Here is a 22,944-nt window from a genome sequence, read left to right as displayed (position 1 = left end):
CTGAAGCGAGAAGTTACGGAGGTGGAAATAGATGGTCTTAGCGATGTCCGGATATGTGGTTAGAAGCTCACCTGGAGGTCAAACATGACACCAAGGTTGCAAACAGCCCGTTTAATTTCGGCCTGTATTCAGAAAGAGGGGGATGGAGTCAGTAACTAGGGAACAGAGTCTGAAACAGTGACCAAAGACGTGTGAAAACTTTCCACTCACACAGACAACAGCCCTCCCCCCTGCAATGTGGTGTTTCCCGGCGGTGACCCATCATTGCCTGCCAGCAGGATCTTTGGTCTGCCGATGCCTATGACCCTTTTTGCGGCTCGCCCGTCTCTCCGCCATGAAGCCGAAAAATCCCGCCAAAAGGCTTCAGAATTCTCAATATTTAAACGGAATAACTTTGTGCTCATCCAGCCCTGGATATCGGATCAGGAGCTCAATCATTTAACTTTTATTTTCATTTTCAACTTTTGCTCCGATTGTCCCATAGACATCAACTCTTATTTGGAGCGCAATAGGACATAACAACCTTGCATCATGAGGCTGCTCCTCACCTGAGCGCAGGGAGTAGAATTATTTGACCATTAGGGAAGTTACAGCATAGCTTGACTTTTGTTGCATCTGATGTTCTCCATTTGAAGTGTTTCCATTGACAGGTGGGTGGGTAGCCAGAGGATACAGATTCAAGACAATTGGCAAATAAACTAGGGAGAAAACGAAGAGAATGAAAGAGTTTTGATTGTTAGGAACTGGTTAGGTAGGGTTACGGGGATAGGGTGGAGGCATGGGATTAAATAGGGTGCTCTTTCCAAGGGCCAGTGCAGACTCGATGGGCCTTCTGCACTGTAGGGATTCTACAAATGCATTTATTGTTAGATTTAGATTTATTGTCCTGTGTACCGAGGTACAGGGTACAGTGAAAAGTATTATTCTGAGTACAGTCCAGGCAGATCGTTCCATACATGAAAAACATAGGATAAGAGATGTAGGAAGAGGATCTGTGGGGGAGAGCTCGCAGAGAGCGGAAGGGTGGAAGAAGCAAATTCAATAGTAACTTTCAAAAGTTTAAAACATACTTTAAAAGGGGGGGGAAGTTGCAAGGTTATAGGGAATAAGCAGGGAAGTGGAACTAAATTGATGCTTCTTTCAAACAACTGACATAGACACATTGAGCCAAACGGTCCTCTGTGATGTATGATTCTGTGGTTAAATTCATAGTCTTTCCTTAAGTAGATATCGAAAGACCAAGTTCAGCCTGTTGTGACTAACTGTTGCAACACAGAAGGCGAATACAAACTGTAGCCATCAGATACATATTTAATCAAAACTGAATAAAAACCCAGTGATGAATTGCAGAATGTTTATTACTCCAGTGCAAGGTTACCAAATGTATGTACAATACGTCACATTAACACTGAGCTACTCAGCTGTGGATCTGTTCGCTCATAGGTAACAATTTGGGTGTCAAAAACTTGGTGAAACCATAACTCAGATGAAATGAGGCACCAAAATGAATGAATGTATTAAAAATAATCTGCCACTTTGCTTGCAGTAGCAGGAAACTACCTGTGCCAGCCAAGCCACCACTACCAAAACCAAAAGCTGTGGTTGTAGCTGCACCAAAACCTCCGATATTTAAGCCAATTGCAGTGTTAGCGTTTAGTCCGAAACCCCCAAAATTAAAGCTACTGGCTGTAGCAGTTCCAAGCCCACCAAAACCTGCAGAAAAGGAAGCACTGTAAAACTGATGCAAGAAGTGGTTAGTTAAAAAAAAAGCATTTTATATGATTCCAAAGCTATCAAGACCATCCAACTTGGATTTCCCTCACGTTATTAGATTGAATACAATGGAAAACACACATGGAACTCACTAAAACAAATGCAAAAAACAAAATTAAATGCAAATTAGTGATGAACATATCTGCAGGATATATAGTAACAAATACAGGATGATAAATAGTAGTTGTAAAATAATATTATGGACCCAAAATATTCTAGTGTTCGATTTGGCCAATTACAACACTAGAGGGTCAAACTATCTAAAAGGTTAAAGGTTTTTCTAGTATTGTAATTGCATTACTACAGTAAATACTGTATTTACTGTATAATATTTATAATCCATGCTAAAGGTATTGACTGTATTTTTTGTGTATTAGGAAACATAATGAAGTTCTGGGAAGTTGAACCTGGACATTACTAGAGGTCAAAAGAGCAGATTTAGGTTTCAACATTGGTCCTGTGGCTAATTTCTTATTCTGATGGCACAGTTCTGTGCAATGGTCCCAGATTCCTAAGAATGTCATATGAAACTTGTCTTTATATGGCCTTTAACATAGGAAAATATCCCAATCAGACAAAAATGGATGCCAAACTAAAGAAAGGTATTATGACGGGTCAAAGAAGGAGCTTGAAGGAGGAAAGGCATAGGAATCGCGCACGATAATTTAAATCACGATTCCCAGATGGCTGAAAGCAGGAGTGCAAATACTGGGCTGGAGGAGGAGAGGAGTACGCAAAAAAGGCCAGAGTCAAGGAACCAAATAGTTTGATGGGGCGGGATGGTGGGGTTGGTACTGCAAGGTTGCATGAGTTTACAGGGAGCAGACTGGTCATGAAGGGATTTAAATGTAAAGATGAGAATCGGGATATCTGATGCCAATGTTGGTCAACAAGCACAGAGGCTGAAGGTGTGCAAGATAGAATATCGAGCCAGGAGAGTATCAGAATAGCTTGTCTGCAGGTAATACATCAATAGAATCTGAATTAATTTCAAAATACTTTAGTTATCCAATAAGTGCTAAAGGGGTTAATAAATTCTGAATCGATCTATATTACCCACTCATGCTGTTTAGTTGAAGCTGCCATTGTAAAAAGACAGCCCAAGGAACTAGACAGGTATTAACTCTCAAGGTCTGTATAACAATGTAGGGCAGTCTACCATTTGCGGTCTCCAGGACGTCTACCGATAGCGATAGGAGGGGTGATTGATGGCCCCACACCAGGCAACTTATATGTACCTTTGTGCTGATTGAATTGTTTAATTAAGCATTTGGCCTTTGATGTGATTGGTTAATTATTCTCATATACTATGCATGAAGCAAATCTAATTGATAGTCATGAGTAGACATAGATAACTAGTAACAAGTGATTGGTATATGCTAATTTCCTGTATCTTAATATGAAGTATAAATAGTAGTTGTAAAAGAATATTATGGACCCAAAATATTCTAGTGTTCCAGGACAGGAGATAGAGCTGCCTGGTGTGCAAGCTGCATATGCCATCAACCCAGTTATACCTGTAATAAAGGCCTTGTTCATAACTCAAGAGTCTTTGATCTCTCACGAGTCTGAGGGTGAAGTACACTACACTTGAATAGCTGTACAATTTTTTGCACGACAGAATCCAACCAGCTGTTGAGAAATACGAAGACTCCATCCTGCTGCCTACATAAGCTGCTTTAATAAACAATCATCCTGTCAGTTATGTTCCTTATACCGTCTAAATATTTTTCTTCCTTATCCCCTCCCCCACCACAAACTCTGCACCAACGCCAATTCGTCACCACCTCAGGATGAACCAAACTGTATGCAAGCCTGATACCCTAGTCAACCTCCAACGGAGCTTCAGAACCCACATTCAGCCCATCATGAAGACTCCTAAATTCCATCTCTGCTCTTCCCTGAGCTCACCAGTGCCATAAATCCACATCTATCCTTTTAACATCTTCAGACTCTGTTACTCTACTGCTCGCCTGGCCAGACCCATCTTCCACCTGCCAGAAATTTCCTTACTCCAAAGCTCTGCTGCCAATATCTTGTCTGCTCTATCCTTCCTGATCTACACTGATGTCAGGTCACGTGATAACTCCAATTTGAAATGCTCATTCTTGTGCTCCCATTCTTCCATGACCGTCTTTCCTGCACATCTACAACTTGCCCCAATGCAATAATCGAACCCTTAATTCTGACTCCAGCCTCTCGTGCATTTCGCTTGCCTTCACTCCTCTAGTAGCAGCAGCAGCTATTCTGTTATTCCCTGCCTGAACTGATCCACTTTCCCACGTCCCTCTCCTATTTAAAGATGCTCTTCATATTCATCTTTCTGTTCAAACTTTTGGTCAACGCTCCGAATATCTTTTTGTTTATGAACAGAGAACTATTTGGGTGCATTTACCAAATTAAATACACCACATATACATACAAACTTTTACTGTCACGTTTTTGATTAAAATCTCTCAATTGTTTTCCCCCCTAACTTAACTCCTTTCTCAGATCCTTCAGTCTATAGAATCATACAATTCCTGCAGGGCAGGAGGCCTTTTGGCCCATCAAGTCTGCGCCAACTCTTTCAAAGAGCACCTTAACCTAGGCCTGCTTCCCCCACCCTATCCCCATAACTTCATAACCACACCTAACTTACACATCTTTAGACACAAAGGGGAAATTTAGCACGGGTAATCCACCTAACCGGCACATCTGTGGATTCTGGGAGGCAAATGGAGCACCTGGAGGAAACCCACACAAACACAGGGAGAACATGCAAACTCCACACAGTCACCCAAGGCAGGAATTAAACCTGGGCTCCTGGCGCTGTGAGGCTGCAGTGCTAACCACTGTGCCATCAAGCTGTCCATGCTTCAATAGTTCCAGTGTGTGTGTGTGTGTGTGTGTGTGTGTGTGTGTGTGTGTGTGTGTGTGTAGGTCACAGCTGAAGAATATTCTCGGCACCTTGCTCTGACAAATAAAAAGTTTCACGCTCTCTCTGATTGCCAGATGTCAAGTCAGCAAAGTCGCATTTGGAAAGAAAGCAGGACAACTCCTTTCAACTAATCTGCAGAATCTCCAAACCAAATGTTCAACTGCCAAAGTCAACGCTACCAAAATCAGGCATCTCAGCAGCCACAATGTTTCACTATCTATTCCTCATGTACCAGTCAAAGACTGTGTGTGTGTGTGTGTGTGTGTGTGTGTGTGTGTGTGTGTGTGAGAGAGATGCGTTTCTATTTCTTTTCCTCACGTTTTAATGATGAATAAACTCACCCTATCTTCAACTCAAGAAAGCCTGGTTAAATTGGGTGCTGTTGAAACATAAATATATTGGGGCTGGGAAAAGGTATCCACAAGGGACGAGCTCCTTGTTAAATTAGCCTTGTTGAGACCAATCAAGGGGGTTGAATAAAGAAAGGGAGCCCGTTCATCAACCCCTCACGAGGGAGCATACAATTTGGGGGCATCCCGTTCGGAACCATGACAAATTGGGGCTTGTGCAGAGATAGTTCCCACAGAGCAAACAGAGGGTAGCACATTGGGGGACCTCACCCAGGGACCACCAAGTTCACTGAACTGTGGGTAGGGAAGGTCTAGACATCGTCCGGTAAACATCCAGCAAAAGAAAATGGTGGAATTTTAAAGTGCAATATTTGATCAACAAATGATCTATGAAATAAGCTGATTCAATAAATGTTACCATACCTGTCGATGCCCCAAAAGGAAATCCTGCCGTTTGTCCACTTGCAGTCGTGTTAGTGGTTCCAAATGAGCCAAAACCTAACAAAAATATACAACACAGCACATGAAATGCTAATTTAGAAGGTGCTCTTTTTTGTATTAACTTTTAAACAGCAATATGTTGGCAGTGCTCATGAAGCATCCCACTCAAAATATTAACCTAATTTTCTCTTCACAAGTCCTCAGCAAGCAACCCGTTCTGCAACTCCAACATTCTGGAAGGAAAGTCCAACGGCAGTGTTGTTTCTTCAAAATACTTATTTTTCAGAAAAAAATGGTAGGTCATGGAAGAACTACGATGGATGCTTTTAAAATTCAGCATTCTTACCATTGAGCTTGTTAGGCCTCTTTCCTAGCTTGGTAACCACTTACAGGGTGCACCTTATTATGCCTTCACAAACAGTCGGGGGAGGATATGATTTTGGCCTGCCCCGAGTATCATTCAAATCCCAACCAGTCCTAGGAAACTACCCCAATCGGCTGTGAATTTAGATTTTTCAGCCTGGAACATGGTTTGCTGGAGTGAACATTTCCAGGGAAGACATATCCGCCAGTTAAAAAATCAGCACTCCCACCACCCGGTCACCTTCCTCCATTGGTGATGTGGCAGGAACAATCCGGTAAGGATGAAGAGCTAACTCAACTGTCACAGTGCTGGTAAGAAGAAAAGTCAATCAGAATTCTAAAGGTTAATATTCTCTCCTCATTAAAAAATTGTTCTTTGAGCAAAAAGGACCGACCGCCGAGTCATTCCTTCCCTTTCAAGTATAAAGGATGACGGAAAAGGCGCAGGTTTCTTTCCAATGTGTAAATACTTTACAGCAGGCAGCACAAGAGAACACCTAGCCCAGGGTAAGAGACATTCCAGCAAGATAATTTTTGTCACCTGAGTTTTTAAGCAATGCAGCACAAGTAACCAGATCCGCGGTAGACATATTTAAGTGAGACTAACTACTCACTTGAATTTGCAAAGCTGGGCTCCAACCTCAACGGGTGGGATCCAGATCGCACTGCCTCATAAAATCTCATCCGATCCCTCGAGGTGTAACAAAGGCCATTGAATTTCGCGAGATTTACCGGCGTTGTCATGTCCCAACTCCAATACCCAAGTTGGGCGCAACGAGATTGATAGATTGCCCCCTAGATTTTATGTAAATGTTCCAAACAATTCTAATTTAACTAAAATGGTTTGGATTGAGACTTCAGCCTGTGGCAGATTCTAAGTGTGAACTTTTATATTGGAACTGTAATGCAATTCATTATATTTTGCATCCTTGCATTTAATGTTTACAACTTGAAGGACGGTTACTTGCTGATGATTATGTAGTGTTCGCAGATATATGCTGGTCTATAATTTATTTATTAGATTATTTGGGGCGTGTAAATGACATGCAAAGAGGTAGTCTACCCAGTGTTTTGACAGAGTCATCGGACTCGAAACGTTAACTCTTTTCTCTCCCTACAGATGCTGCCAGACTTGCTGAGATTTTCCAGCATTTTCTCTTTCGATTCTACCCAGTGTCCTGGGCAACATTTACCCCTCAAACAATACCTAAAATAGATGATCTGGTCATTGCCTCATTGCTGTTTGAGAAGGTTGCTGTGCAAATCAGTAGCACATTTCCTATATTATAAAAATACTTTAGCTGCGAAGTACTTTACGATGTTCTAAAGTTGTGACAGGTGCTATATAATGCATGTCTTTCTTCCTTTAACACACAAACATAAAAGCAATTTTAAATTCAACTAAATGAGTAGCTTTAGTTTGTAAATCAGGCTACAATTTATCATATGATCAGTAAACAGTTGTCTTTTTAGATACTAGAATTTGGTATCATGCTCTTTGGCGCATTTATTACTCAGCATTTCGGCTATAGTTTTGAAAGAAACTGGACATTTCTTATTGAACCATTCATATGGCTTTATTCACAAAAATCTGGCGTTTAAAAAAAATATATTTTATTGTTTAGAACATAGAATATATTCAAACCATTACAACAAATTTTTATTACACAATCAAAAGTAACCCCAACACCGCCCCCCTAGCCAACCTAACCCAGCTCCGTACGAAGATTAACCCCTCCGCAACCCCCCTAAAAAACTCCATCAAACAGATGAGCCCCCACCCCATCCTAACAGCTGACGGCAAGCAGCTCCTTAAAAAAGGTAATGAACACCCGCCACCTTGAGGAAAACCAATCCGCCAAGTCCCCCATCCAAGCTGAAGCCTTAGGCGGCACCGGGGACCTCCACGCGAGCAAGATCCGCCTCTGGGCTATTAGAGTGGCGAAGGCCAAGACATCTGCCTTCTCCCCCTTCTGTACTCCAGCAAGACTGAAACTCCAAAGGTGACTAGCATCAGGCACAGCTCCACCTTATCCCCTAGAATCCCTGATACGGTTTTAAGAAAAAAAATCAGCAAGACTGGGCAAGACCAAAACATATGCGTATGGATCACTGGCATCCAAGGACATCTTCAAACCTATCCTCCACCCCCAGAAAGATCCACTCATACATGCCCTAGTCAAGCATGCCCAATGCACCACCTTAAACTGTATCAAACTTAACCTCGCACAAGGAGGTGGAGGGACCATATGCAGAGCTTCCCTCCACACCCCCTCCCTCCAAGAGCACACCCAGCTCGCCCTCCCATTTCACTTCCTCCAAAGGAGCCCATAAATGTCCTTCTCTCCCCTAGCTCATCCAAAGACAGAACACGATCCAAAAGCGAAGGTGCTGGCACCAGGGGAAACAAAAGAAGTTCTTTACACACAAGCCTCGCACCTGCAGATATCTAAATACATTCCCTCTCGGGAGCCGGAAGTTCTCTGAAATCTCTAACACTGCAAACCTACCCTCCAAAAACAGGCCTCTATACCTCTTTAACCCCCCCCCTCTCCCATGCCCTGAACATTGAATCTAGACCAGGAAGAACTAACCTATGATTCCTACAGATTGGCACCAACAGCCATGTAGTGCCTAATTTTAAAAAATACTGCCTAAATCGGTTCTAAATCTTCAAAGAGACTATAGCCACTGGGCTCGACAACAATCTCACCGAAGAGAACGGGAGAGATGCGGCAACAAGAGCCCTCAAGTTCATTCCTATACAAGAAGTCACCTCCATCTGCCCCATAGAGTGCGGATCCTTAAACCATGCCTCCCCACCCCCCCCCCCCAATCTTATCAATGTTTGCTGCCCAGTAATAACACAGCTCATTAGGTGGAGCCAATCCCCATTGACTGTCTATCCCTCTGTAAAAAAAACCCAAGTACCAGAGGGGTCTTGCTCGCCCAACAAAAGTAGATATTGACTTATTGACCCTAACAAAGAAAGCCTTAGAAAGAAATGCTGGGAGACCCGAAACAAAAACCTTGGAAGGATAATTCATTTTCACCGTCTGGATTCATCACGCCAAAATCAAAGGAAGAGCATCTCACCTCTTCAAATCAGCCTTTACCCCATCAACCTGGCATCCCCAATCAGACTGGCAAAGCTAAGTTTATGGAGCAAGGCCCAATCATGAATACCCGAATTCCCAGATACTGGAAACTAGCTCTGGCTGGACAAAACGGAAGTTCTCCCCCGATCAGCTCCCCTCCCCAGGGGGCTCACTGGAAAAACTTCACTTTTGCCAAGGTTTAGCTTATACCCCGAGAAGGAACCAAACTTCCTGAACAACTCCATTATCTCCTCCACATGGAGAGAGAGAGTCCTTAAAATACAACAACAAATCGTCCGTATACAGGGCACCCTATGCTACCTCCTTCTCCGTTCTATCTCCCTCCACTTAGAAGGCAATCAAAGTACAATGGCCAGCGGCTCGATTGCTAATGCAACCAGCATCAGGGAAAAATCTGGTAGTTTTATGATCATCTTTTCTGGTGCTAACCCACAGACTTATGGAGTTCAATTTCACAACTTGCCACGGTGAGTTTTGAACACATGAAGTCTGGGTTGTCCAGTGCAATAACCAATACATTCCTGTACCACAAACACAAATTTGCAAGATTCTCTTAATCACATTGACCTTTTCCTCTCTGTACTTTACTTTCTATATGTAATTCCACATTGACCTAAATATTCTAACTTATAGTTGCTGCGACATGCAGTGTCTGAATCAGGAAGAACTCAACAGTTTTACTGGCTGAAGAGACATGCGGTCGTTGCCTTGTTCATGCAGGTCCTAGATCTCCTTGAAAGGGTGCCACACCAAACAAACAGTCATTGTGGCTGCCATGCAAAAGCCTACGTAAAACTCCATAAGCAGCTGAAAGCTTAATGAACTTAAGCAGCTGGTTCCGTGCCCATACATCAATTTTTTTTATTTATAACAAACTGTGATTTCATCAAAAGAACAATCAATTACATCAGTCAGGCACTAAGTGTTTGATAGAGGGCTCGCTGGTTGTCGAGTTTGAGAATTTGCCCAAGTTCAAGGTCAGAAGATTTGCTTATTTCCAAGATAAACACCAATTGTTTAAACTCACTAACTTTATTAGGAAACCATTTAGAACTTCAGAGTCCGACTACCATTCCGTGGAATTGGAGAATAATTTAAACATAACAAAATATTTCCTTTTTTTTTTTAAATAGAAGGGATTAAATTATGACTTTTACAAAACAATGTTTCAGATGTTACTGTCGCAGGATATCTAACAGCTTCAACTGTGTTATGGGAGAGACGTTTTCAGAACCCCAAAATGTAGGGTAGTACGGTAGCATTGTGAATAGCACAATTGCTTCACAGCTCCAGGGTCCCAGGTTCGATTCTGGCTTGGGTCACTGTCTGTGTGGAGTCTGCACATCCTCCCCGTGTGTGCGTGGGTTTCCTCCGGGTGCTCCGGTTTCCTCCCACAGTCCAAAGATGTGCAGGTTAGGTGGATTGGCCATGATAAATTGCCCTTAGTGTCCAAAATTGCCCTGAGTGTTGGGTGGGGTTACTGGGTTATGGGGGTTAGGGTGGAGGTGTTGACCTTGGGTAGGGTGCTCTTTCCAAGAGCCGGTGTAGACTCGATGGGCCGAATGGCCTCCTTCTGCACTGTAAATTCTACGATAAATCTATGATGTATCATGGACAACCTCCCCTTTAATGTATTGTTGCTTTTGAAGCACACGGCTTGGTCTCCAGATGTGGCATTACAATTATGGACACGTGGGTTGTTAAACACAAAACGTTTATTCCATGAATTTAACTTAACCTTTTAAATAAACATTGGATCATTTACCACCCCTTACTTCAAAGATAACCCTGAAAATAATACAATACTAAATAATCCCTCAAAATATTCCTTCAAACCTCCAAAAGACTTCACCTTTAACAACAGAAACACTTCAGGTTAAAGACATTACTATTATGAGTTTAAATCACCCAAATGATTCAGAGATAGTCTTTCATGGCAGAAATCGCAGCAGATCCAGCTCTCTGCAAACACAGACACACCCAAGCTCTTTTCCTCAAAACTGAAACCAAAAACAGAAGTGAGCCCAGCTCAGCTCCCCCCACCCTCTGACATCACTTCAGTAATATGAGCTGCTCCATTTCTTAAAGGTACATTGCTTAAACATCCATTTCTTAAAGGTACTCTCACATGACAACTGTCAAAATTGAAAGTTGCAAGGGGAATTCTTAGCTTTGGCTGCATAAGTTTTGGTTGCATAGCTGAATGAGTGAGTTGATAATATCGCAGTGAGGGAAATGGTACATCTGGAACAATGCAAGCACCGGTGGATCTCCTTAATTATGTGATTGCTGACTAAGTTCCTCGACATTATCCTCCATCACGTTGCTGATGATCGAGAATAGACTAATGGACAGTAATCCTGCTTTGGGTGGACAGAACATTCCTGGGCAATTTACCACGTTGTCAGGTAGATTTGTGCTGTAGCTCTACTGGAACAACTTGGCTAACGTTGTAACTAGTTCTGGTGCACAAGTCTTCAGTACAACTGCAGTAATGCTTTCAGCGCCCATAACCTTTGCTGCACCCAGTACCTTCAGCCATTCCTTGATATCACGCAGAGTAAATCAGATTGGCGGAAGATTGGCTCCTGTTATGGTGGGGACCTCAGGGGGAGGCAGATATAGATCACCCACCCACCCCTTCTGGCTGAAAAAATCATTGCAAATTCTGCAGCCTCATCTTTTGCATTAACATTTTGGGTTCTGTGATCATTAATGATAGGGAGGGGCAGCACGGTGGCTCAGTAGGTTAGCACTGCAGTCTCACGGCGCTGAGGTCCCAGGTTCGATCCCGGCTCTGGGTCACTGTCCGTGTGGAGTTTGCACATTCTCCCTGTGTTTGCGTGGGTTTCGCCCCCACAACCCAAAGATGTGCAGGCTAGGTGGATTGAACACGCTAAATTGCCCCTTAATTAGAAAAAAAAAAATACTCTAAATTAATGATAGGGAGGTTTATGAATTATCCACTTCCATTCATGACTGGATATGGAAGGATTGTAGAGATTTGATCGTATCCTTTGATGTGGGATCTCTTAGCTCTGTCATTTGAATGCTGCTCCCACTGTTTGGCATGCATGTGGTGCTGTGTCGTAGCTTTATCGGGTTGGCATCTCATCTTTAGGTGTGCCTGATACTGCTCCTGGCATGCTTTCCTGCACCCTTAATTGAACCAGGCTTGATCCCCCAACTTGATGTAATGGTAGAGACAGAGATATGCCTGGCCATGAGGTTAAAGAGTTTGCCTGAATATAAATCTGTCGATGGCCCAGTGCCTCATGAATGCACAGTTTTGAACTGCTGAATCTGTCTCCCTTGGTAGTACCCTCACCACCTGCTGTCGATCCAGGCTGGCAGAAACAGCCTTCAGGATTCAGCCAGCTCCAAGGTGCTATTAGGCCACTCGCTCAGAATATATTCTGTGTCCTTGCTGCCCGCAATGCTTCCTCCAAATGGTGTTCGACGGGGAGGAGTACTGATTTGTCAGGTATGGGGAGGCCATAGGTGGTCATCAGAAAGTGTTTTCCTTGCCCATGTGCGACTTGATGTCATGAGACCTCATGGATTTCGAGTCAATGGTGAGGACTCCCAGGGCAACTTCCTCCCAACTGTATACCTCTGTGCCACCTGGGATATTGGAAGGACAGCACATACCTAGGGATGGTGATGATTCAGCGGTATGGGACAGCATGGTGGCGTAGTGGTTAGCACTGCAGCCTCACGGCACCGAGGACCCGGGTACGATCCTGGCCCGGTGTCACTCTCCATGTAGAGTTTGCACATTCTCCCCATGTCTGCGTGGGTCTCACCCCCACAACCCAAAGATATGTTGGGTGGGTGGATTGGCCAGGCTCAATTATCCATTAATTGGAAAAAAAAATGATTTGGGCACTATAATTTTTTTTTTTTTAAATGATTCAGTAGTATGACTGTATCAGGCTTTAGCTTCACTACTTGTGGGACAGTTCTCCCAATTTGGGCACAAGTCACCAGATGTTGGACAGAAAGACTTTTAGGCTTTTAGCAAGTACAAAGGGAGCAAATCAGCGGAGGAGTTAGTAGATTTCCTTCCCTAAAGGACATCAATGAACGAGATGGGTTTTTACACTAATTGCAGTGGTGGGATTCTGGATTAGCAGTCGAGTAACAACTTTTTTTTGTAGCTCTTACTATGTTTGTTGCCTAGTTTTGATGTTCTTTATATCTCGCCCAGTCCCCTGGGTTTTCAGTATTTGTTTTGCTCTTTCCTGCGTAGGCAGGAGTTACTGAAAGCAATAAAAGGAAGGGAGATGAAATTATTAGGTCACTCACACACATCATGCCCCCCCCTCACACCCGTCAGATCAATGAGTGTATCATCTGCCACATCAGGCTTCGTAAATTCCACCATGTTATTAATTTGCGCTGTTTAAACAAAACCTTTTAACCAAGTTTTATGGGGAAACAGAAAAGATGCCAATGTTAATAGAACTCATTGCACTATAATGGTTTAATATTTAAACAGGAGTGCAGGTAGTGACAGATCCAGTTCCTCACCATCCAAACAACATTGAGGAGCCTTTGCCAGGTTAATGTTTAATGAATCAATGCCAATGGAAAAAAACTAAAAGCACACCCAAGAAGTTAATCTCATATTATGTAGCCGTGCCTCCAAAACAATCCAATTGCCCTCAAACAATTGACAAGCTGTCACAAATAGAAAAGGTGCTTCAAATACACAGTGGTTAGCACTGTTGCTTTACAGCGCCAGGGCACCAGGTTCAATTCCCGCTTGGTTCACTGTTTGTATCGAGGCTGCACGTTCCCCTGTGTCTACGTGAGTTTCCTCCAGGTGCTCCAGTTGCCTCCCACAATTCCCAAAAGACATGCTGTTTGGTGAATTGGACATTCTGAATTCTCCCTCTGTGTACGCGAACAGGTGCCGGAATGTGGCGACTAGGGGCTTTTCACTGTAACTTCATTGCAGTGTTAATGTAAGCCTACTTGTGACAATAATAAAGATTATTGTTATTATAAATATTAAATGCCAACAATGAGCTAAGGGGAGGAAAGGAAGGCATCAACTTGAGAAAATAGGAAAGTTTTCCAATAACAGGTGGAAATTTATCACAAAGACTGGTCTCTGCGCCCACCCAACCCTTAAAAAAGGCATTACCTCCAAATCCTGAGGAAGCTGTTGTGGTGGTAGTTCCGAAACCAAAACTGGGCTGTGCTGTGGTTTTGGCACAAAAAGAACCAAAAGAAAATCCAGTGGTTCCTAAAAAGAACAGATTTATCACTAAGGAGATATGGGTGCAGGTTTCTAATTGTGTGTGCGTGTGGGGCAAGGGGAGGTGCGGTCATCGGGACGATGCAGGGTCTGCAGTGATGCTAAAGCCAGAAATCACACTTAGAATACTTATGCTGGATAAAATATTCACTCATCAAGCATAGTGACTTTTGATATTATGTTTTCACCCATGTGACCATGACCTGAAATTAAACACCGTGCAGACTAACGGAGAAATCTACTCCCAGAGTGGCATTGAGAGTCCGACTGCCACTCCGCTCCTAGTTTCCGCTCTCGAAATCCAGGCGATCCTTTCTTCCCCGATCTTCTGACTCAGGCTGGGCGAGAACTGCGTAGAGGGTTCTGGGGGCCTTCAGTTGAGGGCAGCACAGTCGGAGGTAAAAAGGCAACTAACCTCCACAAAGCAGTTAAGTTTAAAAGTCCAGCCACTTTCAAGCCAGGGAAAAAGTAGATTTGTAAGATAGGTAGATTTGGTTGGGAGGAGGGGGGTGGTTGAGTGAGGGGGGGGGGGGCTCAGTCAGGTGGTTGGCATATTCAGCTGTGAGGTGGCGGTCAGAGGAGGGTTCAATGGTTGATCTTGGGTGGTGAGTGTGGGGGTTAGATGTTCAGTGTGGGGTGGTGGGAGGGGTTCCCATGTGGTGTCAGTATTGTAGTTACTCAGGAGTTAGAAGGGGTTTTGATTCTTCTAACTTTTCCTGGGTAATTATTACTGTAGGTCAGTCAGAACCATCCCAAGTTTGAAAGTTAAATTATACTTTTGCCTAGGTTTCAATTGCAGAATAACTGCCCAACCAAGTTTTAACTTCCCAGGTAATTGCCAGGAACCTCTGGGATGGGGGGTGGTGTCCCCAACACACCTTTGCGGTACCGGCCTCGTTAAGACTCCCAGATGTTCAGAAGTTACAGATCATGGATTTTTATCTGACCCGTCTTACCATGAGGAGAAGCAAGTAAACCCTATTTTTCCAAGTTTCAAACCCAATAGGGTATGAAATTCTGGGATTGAGTTCCGTTTTTGTTTTTATGAATGTTCATTGAACACACAAACTGGGCTAAATCGCTGGCTTTGAAAACAGAGCAAGGCAGGCCAGCAGCACGGTTCGATTCCCGTAACAGCCTCCCCGAACAGGCGCCGGAATGTGGCGACTAGGGGCTTTCCCCGGTAACTTAATTGAAGCCTACTCGTGACAATACGCGATTTTCATTTTCATTTCAATGAATATATCATCATGACATTCACAAGAATACCAATGTCGGGGAAATAGTAACTTTATTCCTCCTCATCTTAGTCCTCAATGTCTGCCCTCTTATTCCGAGACTGTGTCACCAGTTCTAGACTCATTTGCCTTCCTAATTGCTTGCTGCAGTTTAAAGTGATTTATAAACAAGGCCACCCATGTCCCTTTGGACATCAATGCTTCCCAATCTCTTACCATTGAAGAAACATTCTGCATTTTTGTTTTCTTTACCAAGTGGATAACTTCACATTTTTCCACATGATCTTCCATCTGCCATGTATTTCTTGCTCACTCAATTAGCCTGTCTAAATCCACTTGAAGCCTCTTTGCATCCTCCTCACAACTCACATTCCTACCTAATTTTGTGTCACCAGGAAACTTGGAAATGTTACAGTTGGTCTCCACATCAAAATCATTGATACATTGCGAATAGCTGGGGCCCCAAGTACAGATCCTTGCAATGCCCAACTAGTCACAGCCTGCCAAACTGAGAATGGCCAGCTTATTCCTCTTGTCTGTTTTCAGTCCATTGTCAATTCTCAATCCATGCCAGTATATTAGCCCCAATCCCATGTGCTCTAATGTTGTTTACTAACCCCCTTAGCGAGAACATTCTGAAAAACCAAATGTACTACACCCACTGGTTTTCCCCCTTATCTATTCTGCTTGTTATATCCTCAAAACAAATCCAACAGATTTGCCAAACACAATTTCTCTTTCATAAATACATGCTGACTCTGCTCAATCCCACCATTATTTACTTGTTATCATATCCTTTATAAGAGATTCCAGCATTTTCCCTACTACTAACAGGTCTTTAATTCACCATTTTCTCCCTCCCTCCTTTCTTAAATAGTGGGCTGGCATTTGCACCTCCGAATCTGCAGGACCATTCCGGAATTTGCAGAATTTTGGAAGATGACCACCAATGCAGCAGGGTAGCATTGTGGATAGCACAATCGCTTCACAGCTCCAGGGTCCCAGGTTCGATTCCGGCATGGGTCACAGTCTGTGCAGAGTCTGCACGTTCTCCCCATGTCTGCGTGGGTTTCCTCCGGGTGCTCCGGTTTCCTCCCATAGTCCAAAGATGTGCAGGTTAGGTGGATTGGCCATGTTAATTTGCCCTTAGTGTCCAAAAGAGCCCTTAGTGTTGGGTGGGGTTACTGGGTTATGGGGATAGGGTGAAGGTGTGAGCTTGGGTAGGATGCTCTTTCCAAGAGCCGGTGCAGACTCGATGGGCCGAATGGCCTCCTTCTGCACTGTAAATGCATCCATTATCTCTACAGCCATCCCTTTCAACACTCTAGGATAATCAGGTCCACAGGATTGATCAACTTTCAGTCCTATTAATTTGTGTAATACTACATTTTTACTAATGCTAATTTCTTTCAGTCCTCATTCGCCCCTTGGTTGTAGCACTTTTGGAGGCTCTCTCAAAGTCATTGATGTACACTACAAAGAAAAAAGGACCCAGTAATGAGCTCTGACAAACCTCACTGGAAACAATCTTCCAGTCAACAAAATATCCATCAACCATGAAGCTTTGTTTCCTACTGAATCAATTTTATATCCAACTTGCTACTTGCCCTTGGAGTCCCTGGGCTTTTAGAACAGTGGTTAGCACTGTTGCTTCACAGCGCCAAGGTCCCCAGTTCGATTCCTGGCTTGGGTCACTGTCTGTGCGGAGTCTGCACGTTCTCCCTGTGTCTGCGTGGATTTCCTCCGGGTGCTCCGGTTTCCTCCCAAAAGACGTGCTGTTAGGTAATTTGGACATTCTGAATTTTCCCTCAGTGTACCCGAACAGGCGCCGGAGGGGATTTTCACAGTAACTTCATTGCAGTGTTAATGTAAGCCTACTTGTGACAATAATAAAGAGTATTATATTATTATTTACTTTTCTGCCCAGACTGCCATGTGAAGCCTTGTCAAAACCCTTACTAAAATTCACATAAACATCAAAATATACTATTACTTAAATGATAGCATAATTTAAGAGGCATCTAGACAGGTATATGAACAGGCGGCAACAGAGGGAAGTAGACCTTGGAAAATAGGAGACAGGTTTAGATAAAGGATCTGGATCGGCGCAGGCTGGGAGGGCCGAAGGGCCTGTTCCTGTGCTGTAATTTTCTTTGTTCTTGTTATGCCATCAAAAAATGCAAGGTCGTCAGACACTTTCTCTGAACAAATCGATGCTCACTGTCCTTGATTATCAATCATTTAGAAAGGGGCACATTATTGTTTTGAGTTTTCCAAGTAATTCCATCCCTATACACACATGACTGTGTGGCAAGATTTAACTCGAACTCAATCTATAACTTTGCAGATGATATGACTGTGGTGGGACGTATCTCAAACAACGACGAATCAGATTACAGAAGAGAGATAAATCACTTGGTTGCATGGTGTACCGAAAACAACCTCTCTCTAAATGTCGGAAAGACCAAGAACTGATCATCGACTTCAGGAAGCGCAGCACGACACACAATCCTTGCCCTTGGATCTTCAATCGCTCTGAAGTGGAGATTGTCGATAGCTTTAAATTCCTGGGGGTTACCATCACCAACAGTCTGTCCTGGTCCACTCACATTGATGCAACAGTCAAGAAAGCCCAACAACGTCTCTACTTTCTACGGAAGTTAAAGAAATTCAGCATGTCTGCATCGACTCTCTCAAACTTCTACAGTTGTGCGACAGAGAGCATCTTATAGAATATAGCATCACAGCTTGGTATGGCAACTGCTCGGTCCAGGACCGCAAGAAACTGCAAAGTGTGGTGAACTCAGCCCAACGCATCACACAAGCTTGCCACCCTCACATTGATTCTGCATACACCTCCCGCTGCCTCAGGAAGGCAGACAGCATTATCAGAGACCCCTCCCACCCAGGCATGGCCTTCTTCCAAACCTTTCCATCAGACAGAAAGGTACAGAAGTCTGAAGACCCGCACATCCAGACATAGGAACAGCTTCTTCCCCACAGATAGAAGACTCCTCAACGACTCCCCCCTCGGATTGATCTGTTCCCTGTAAGAAAGTATTCACAATGCCCTATGCTGCTCTTGCTCATGTATTTGCTTTATTTGGCCCCTTGTTCTACACTGTAACCAATCAATGATTGTCGATGTACCATTTGTCAATGTACTCTGTTGATTATTCTCTTTGTCTACTATGTACATAATGTGTACGTTCCCTTGGCCGCAGAAAAATACTTTTTACTGTACTTCGGTACATGTGACAATAAATTAAATCAAATCAAAATCCCCCATCTTGCCAAAGTTAGGTCTGCAATTACTCAGTCTATCCCTGCCTCCTTCTACAAACATCACAATGTCAATCGCCCAGTCCTTCAGCGCCATACTGATAGCCAGAGAGGATTTCAAAATTCATGTTCAGAGCTTCACTTCCTCCTTTGCTTAGCAGCCTAGATGCACCTTATCCAGGTCTGGCAATTTATTTACTTTCAAAGATACTTCAATGTTTCTACTGACACTACCTTTACCCCCAAGTGTTTGCATCAATCTTTGCTTTTGTGAAGACAAAGGTAAAGTATTCATTAAGAACAACGTATGCTTTATTTTCCAGTGTGTCACAATTTTCATACCAAAGGCCTTCTTTAAGTGGGTGAATAGGGTGAACTCTGGTTTTGTGTGGGCGTGTAAAACCCTGAGAGGGGGGGGGGGGGAAGAAAGAGGGGAAGAGAGAAAGAGAGAGAGAGAGAGAGAGAGAGAGAAAGAGAATGTTTGGTTTGCGCACGCGCTGAACTGTAGTACTTATTACCGGGCGGCAAATATAGCCATGATCATGAAGTGGGTAGCGGGGAGGGGTCGGTGTTGCAGTGAGTAGAGGTGGCATCACATAAGGGCACAAGTTTGGGGGCATTGGTAACAGTTCCTCTGACTTTCTCGCCGGCCCGGTACGCCACAAGCCCGGTGATGGTGGTGGCCCCGAGAGTCTGGGGGCAGTGGTGGAACCATATGGGAGTGGAGGGTGCGTCGGTGTTGGCTCCAATTTGTGGTAATCACCGGTTAGTCCCAGGGAGGCTGGATGGGGGGGGGGGTTTCAGATGTGGCAGAGAGCAGGGATTGAGAGGCTGGGGGATCTATTTATCGATGGGAGCTTTCCATGTTTAGAGGATTTGGAGGAGGAGTTTGAATTGCCGGGAGGGAATGGGTTTCGATATCTGCAGATAAGGAATTTTGTGCGAAGGCAGGGTGCGACCTTTCCGCTTCTACCAGCACAGGGGAAGCAAAACAAGATAGTTTCTAAAATGGGGGTGGGGGAGAGGAAGCTTTTGGATATCTACAAAGAAACTCAAGATAGGTGAGCTAAAACGTAAATGGGAAGATGAGCTGGGAGGGGAGGTAGAGGCGGGTCTGTGGGATGATGCTCTGAGCAGAGTCAATACATCCTCATCATGTGCCAGGCTCAGCCTGATACAATTCAAAATTGTTCACCAGGCACACATGACGGTGGCTCGGATGAGCAAGTTTTTTGGGATAGAGGACAAGTGTGTGAGGTGCACGGGAGGGCCAGCAAACCATGTCCGTATGTTTTGGGCATGCTCGAAGCTTAGGGGATACTGGCAGGGATTTGCAGATGTCATGTCCATGGTGCTCAAAACAAGGGTGGAGTTCAGAGGAGGCGATTTTCAGAGTGTCGGAAGATCCAGGAGCCCAGGGGGCGAGAAGGGCTGACGTTTTGGCCTTTGCCTCGTTGGTAGCCCAGAGATGGATCTTATTATAGAGGGACTCAAAGCCCCCAAAATCAGGGGTTTGGGTTAGTGACATGGCCGGGTTTCTCAGACTTAAGAAAATTAAGTACGCCCTGAGAGGATCAATGTTAGAGTTCGTTCGGAGGTGGCAGCCGTTTATCGACTTCCTTGGAGAAAACTAAACTGTCAGCAGATTCAATAAGGGGGGGGGGGGGGGGGGGTTTAGCCTATTTTGTATTTAGAGTAGTTGAGAACAAGAGGGGATGGAGGGATGTGTTACACACTGAACTATGTGTATATTTGTATTGTTTATGGTTATAAAATCATAAATGCCTTAATAAAATGTTTTTTAAAAAAAGAACAACGTATGCATCTGCTGCCTCCATACACAGGTTATATTTTTGGCATCTAATAAACCCTGCTGTTTCTTTAGATATCTTCTTTCGCCCTTATTTATTTATAAAAACTTTAGGCTTTCCTTAATTTTACTCACCAATATTTTCCATGCCCTCCGAAAGTTTATGTTTCTAACTCCCCTTTTAATTCCATCCCCACACTTTGTACACTCTGCAGTATTGGGCTTTGTATTTCAGAACCTCTAGGCTTTCTCCAGCCTTGAGCTTATAGTAGTGCAAGGGTTAAGTTAATGAATCAGTAACCGAGAAACCTATCCCACCATGTCAACAATATGAAAAAACGTTTCCTCATTTAATTCCTAAATTACTTAACACTAGCTTTGAAGATGTTACCCTCTTGTTCTAAATCTACCTCACACACCAACTCCCCAGTCACACTAGTGGAAACCAAATCGATATCGTACTAATCATAATAAACGTCTCGATTACGTCGGACCTCCATATTCTAAACTCCAGGGAATACAGAGCACGTTTTATTCAGCATGTCTTCATAATTTCACCTTCAGTCTGGTGAATTTGCTCTGCATTCCTCCCACCCTCAGTGGCTCCTACTGATGGGGAGGCCAGGGAGGGAGGGAGAGAGAGAGAGAGAGAGAGAGAGTCTGACCAAGGCGCTGTCTTTCCAGCATATTGACCATGTGCAGTTTGATTCCACCTCCCTGCATGTCTCTGGTTACTCTGCAGCCCAACCAGGGGTCGTCCTCTCCCGGATCCGGGCCACATTCCAAATCCTAGGGCTCCTGCAGACAGGCCCCTCGCGCTGCCAGGCCATGGGCGGCCGGCCGCCACTATTATCTCCGTGATCTCTGTGATCCCTTGATTTCCCCTCCCTCCCCATTTTGTGGCTGAACTCCATTCCTCTTTCCGAACTCCTCCTGCTCTCGGACTCACCTGAGGTCCCACCGCCCAGATTGAACGCCATACTTCAGCGCGCGCCCGCTCCGTCACCACATTGCCATCCGGGTGGAGTGAAATCTGCAGCACGAGAACGTTCCGCCTGCCTCCCCGCACCCGGAGATTTTAGTCAGGTCACCACCGTTGTTGAAGCTATACATTTGACCCGCTTCTGCAGTGGAGTGGGAATTGCAACCAGCGAAGACATTATCATGCAGATATTCAGGTCTTCCTCGTATCTGTTATATGACTGATACGTAGGAGTGGGAGATGTTGTCACAAAGAAGCAGGGGCATGAGGCGTTTATGTATGTCACAGCCACCTGGAAAGACCGCAGTTACATACACTTCATGGGACACATGATCAAACACTTGCGCTCCATAGAACGGGCAATTACTTTAAGGCCGTAAAATCTATCAGGTAGACTCCTGGGGAAAAAATGACAGCCAGTACATTGGTTCACAATATACTTAAATTATGGCAAAACACCTGAATAATTTGCATCTGTTAAGTTCATCCCGTTTGAACGATGTAATTCAGCTACAGGCTATCCTTTTAGAATCACTAATTCTCAGAATTGCTGCCAGTACCTGTCCTGCTAAACAACCACAACACTCTTTTTGTTTGAATGTAATTGGTAACTTTTTTTGAGTGAAGTACTCATTTGAGATGATCTTTTACAGATATTCTATTAAAGATATTGGAATTCCCAAAACGAGATATGGGTAAAACCAGAACTCTATTCCTTCTCAAATTAGGACTGTATCTGGTGCCCTCCCCACAGCATTTTTGTTGGCAAGGAGGTATTTAATCAGATAAGAGGGTGATGGGTAGGTCCCCATCTCCACTCTGATTAGGTCTGTAGCAGGAAGTCCCATTGATAGTAATTGATCCTCACTTAAGGGCCTCATATAGTCGCCATTGGTATTAGCCCAGAGATGGCTGGGGGCTCACTCAGCATGGAGCACAAGCTAACCCTGTTCTGGTTTGTTAGCAGGATTGCATGGGCTCCAGTGTTCAAAGGTACTCTATTCCAGATCAAAGGACCTGCAAGGACGCTATCACCAAGAAAGCAGAACAGCGCCTTTACTTCCTCAGGAAACTAAGGAAATTCGGCATGTCCACATTAACCCTTACCAACTTTTACAGATGCACTATAGAGAGCATCCTATCGGGCTGCATCACAGCCTGGTATGGCAACTGCTCGGCCCAGGACCGCAAGGAACTTCAGAGAGTCGTGAATACCGCCCAGTCCATCACACAAACCTGCCTCCTATCCATGGACACCATCTACACCTCCCGCTGCCGGGGGAAAGCAGGCAGCATAATCAAGGATCCCTCCCACCCGGCTTACTCTCTTTTCCAACTTCTTCCATCGGGCAGGAGATTCAGAAGTCTGAGAACACGGACGAACAGACTCAAAAACAGCT

General features: G+C 44.2%; 1 protein-coding gene across 2 annotated transcripts in view; it reads right to left on the bottom strand.

Annotated features, from left to right (window-relative positions):
- The window catches only part of nup54 (nucleoporin 54), an 82,244-nt gene extending 60,578 nt beyond the window's left edge, over positions 1-21,666 (bottom strand). Inside the window, exons 1-3 of one of the 2 annotated variants that reach the window (XM_038791713.1) lie at positions 21,512-21,666; positions 14,119-14,220; positions 5,467-5,541 (exon numbers count right to left, since the gene is read on the bottom strand). In XM_038791713.1, coding sequence (XP_038647641.1) covers positions 5,467-5,541; positions 14,119-14,220; positions 21,512-21,542 — 208 coding nt within the window. In that variant the 5' untranslated portion in view covers positions 21,543-21,666. The remainder of the gene's footprint in view (positions 1-5,466; positions 5,542-14,118; positions 14,221-21,511) is intronic. The other variant, XM_038791714.1, reaches the window with a different exon arrangement.
- Between the last annotated feature and the right edge of the window lie 1,278 nt (positions 21,667-22,944).

This window comes from Scyliorhinus canicula, chromosome 3 (genome assembly GCF_902713615.1).
Source record: "Scyliorhinus canicula chromosome 3, sScyCan1.1, whole genome shotgun sequence".
Taxonomy (NCBI): Eukaryota; Metazoa; Chordata; class Chondrichthyes; order Carcharhiniformes; family Scyliorhinidae; genus Scyliorhinus; species Scyliorhinus canicula.
Note: the sequence above shows the minus strand (reverse complement) of the source record. Positions and strands in the feature narration are given on the sequence as shown.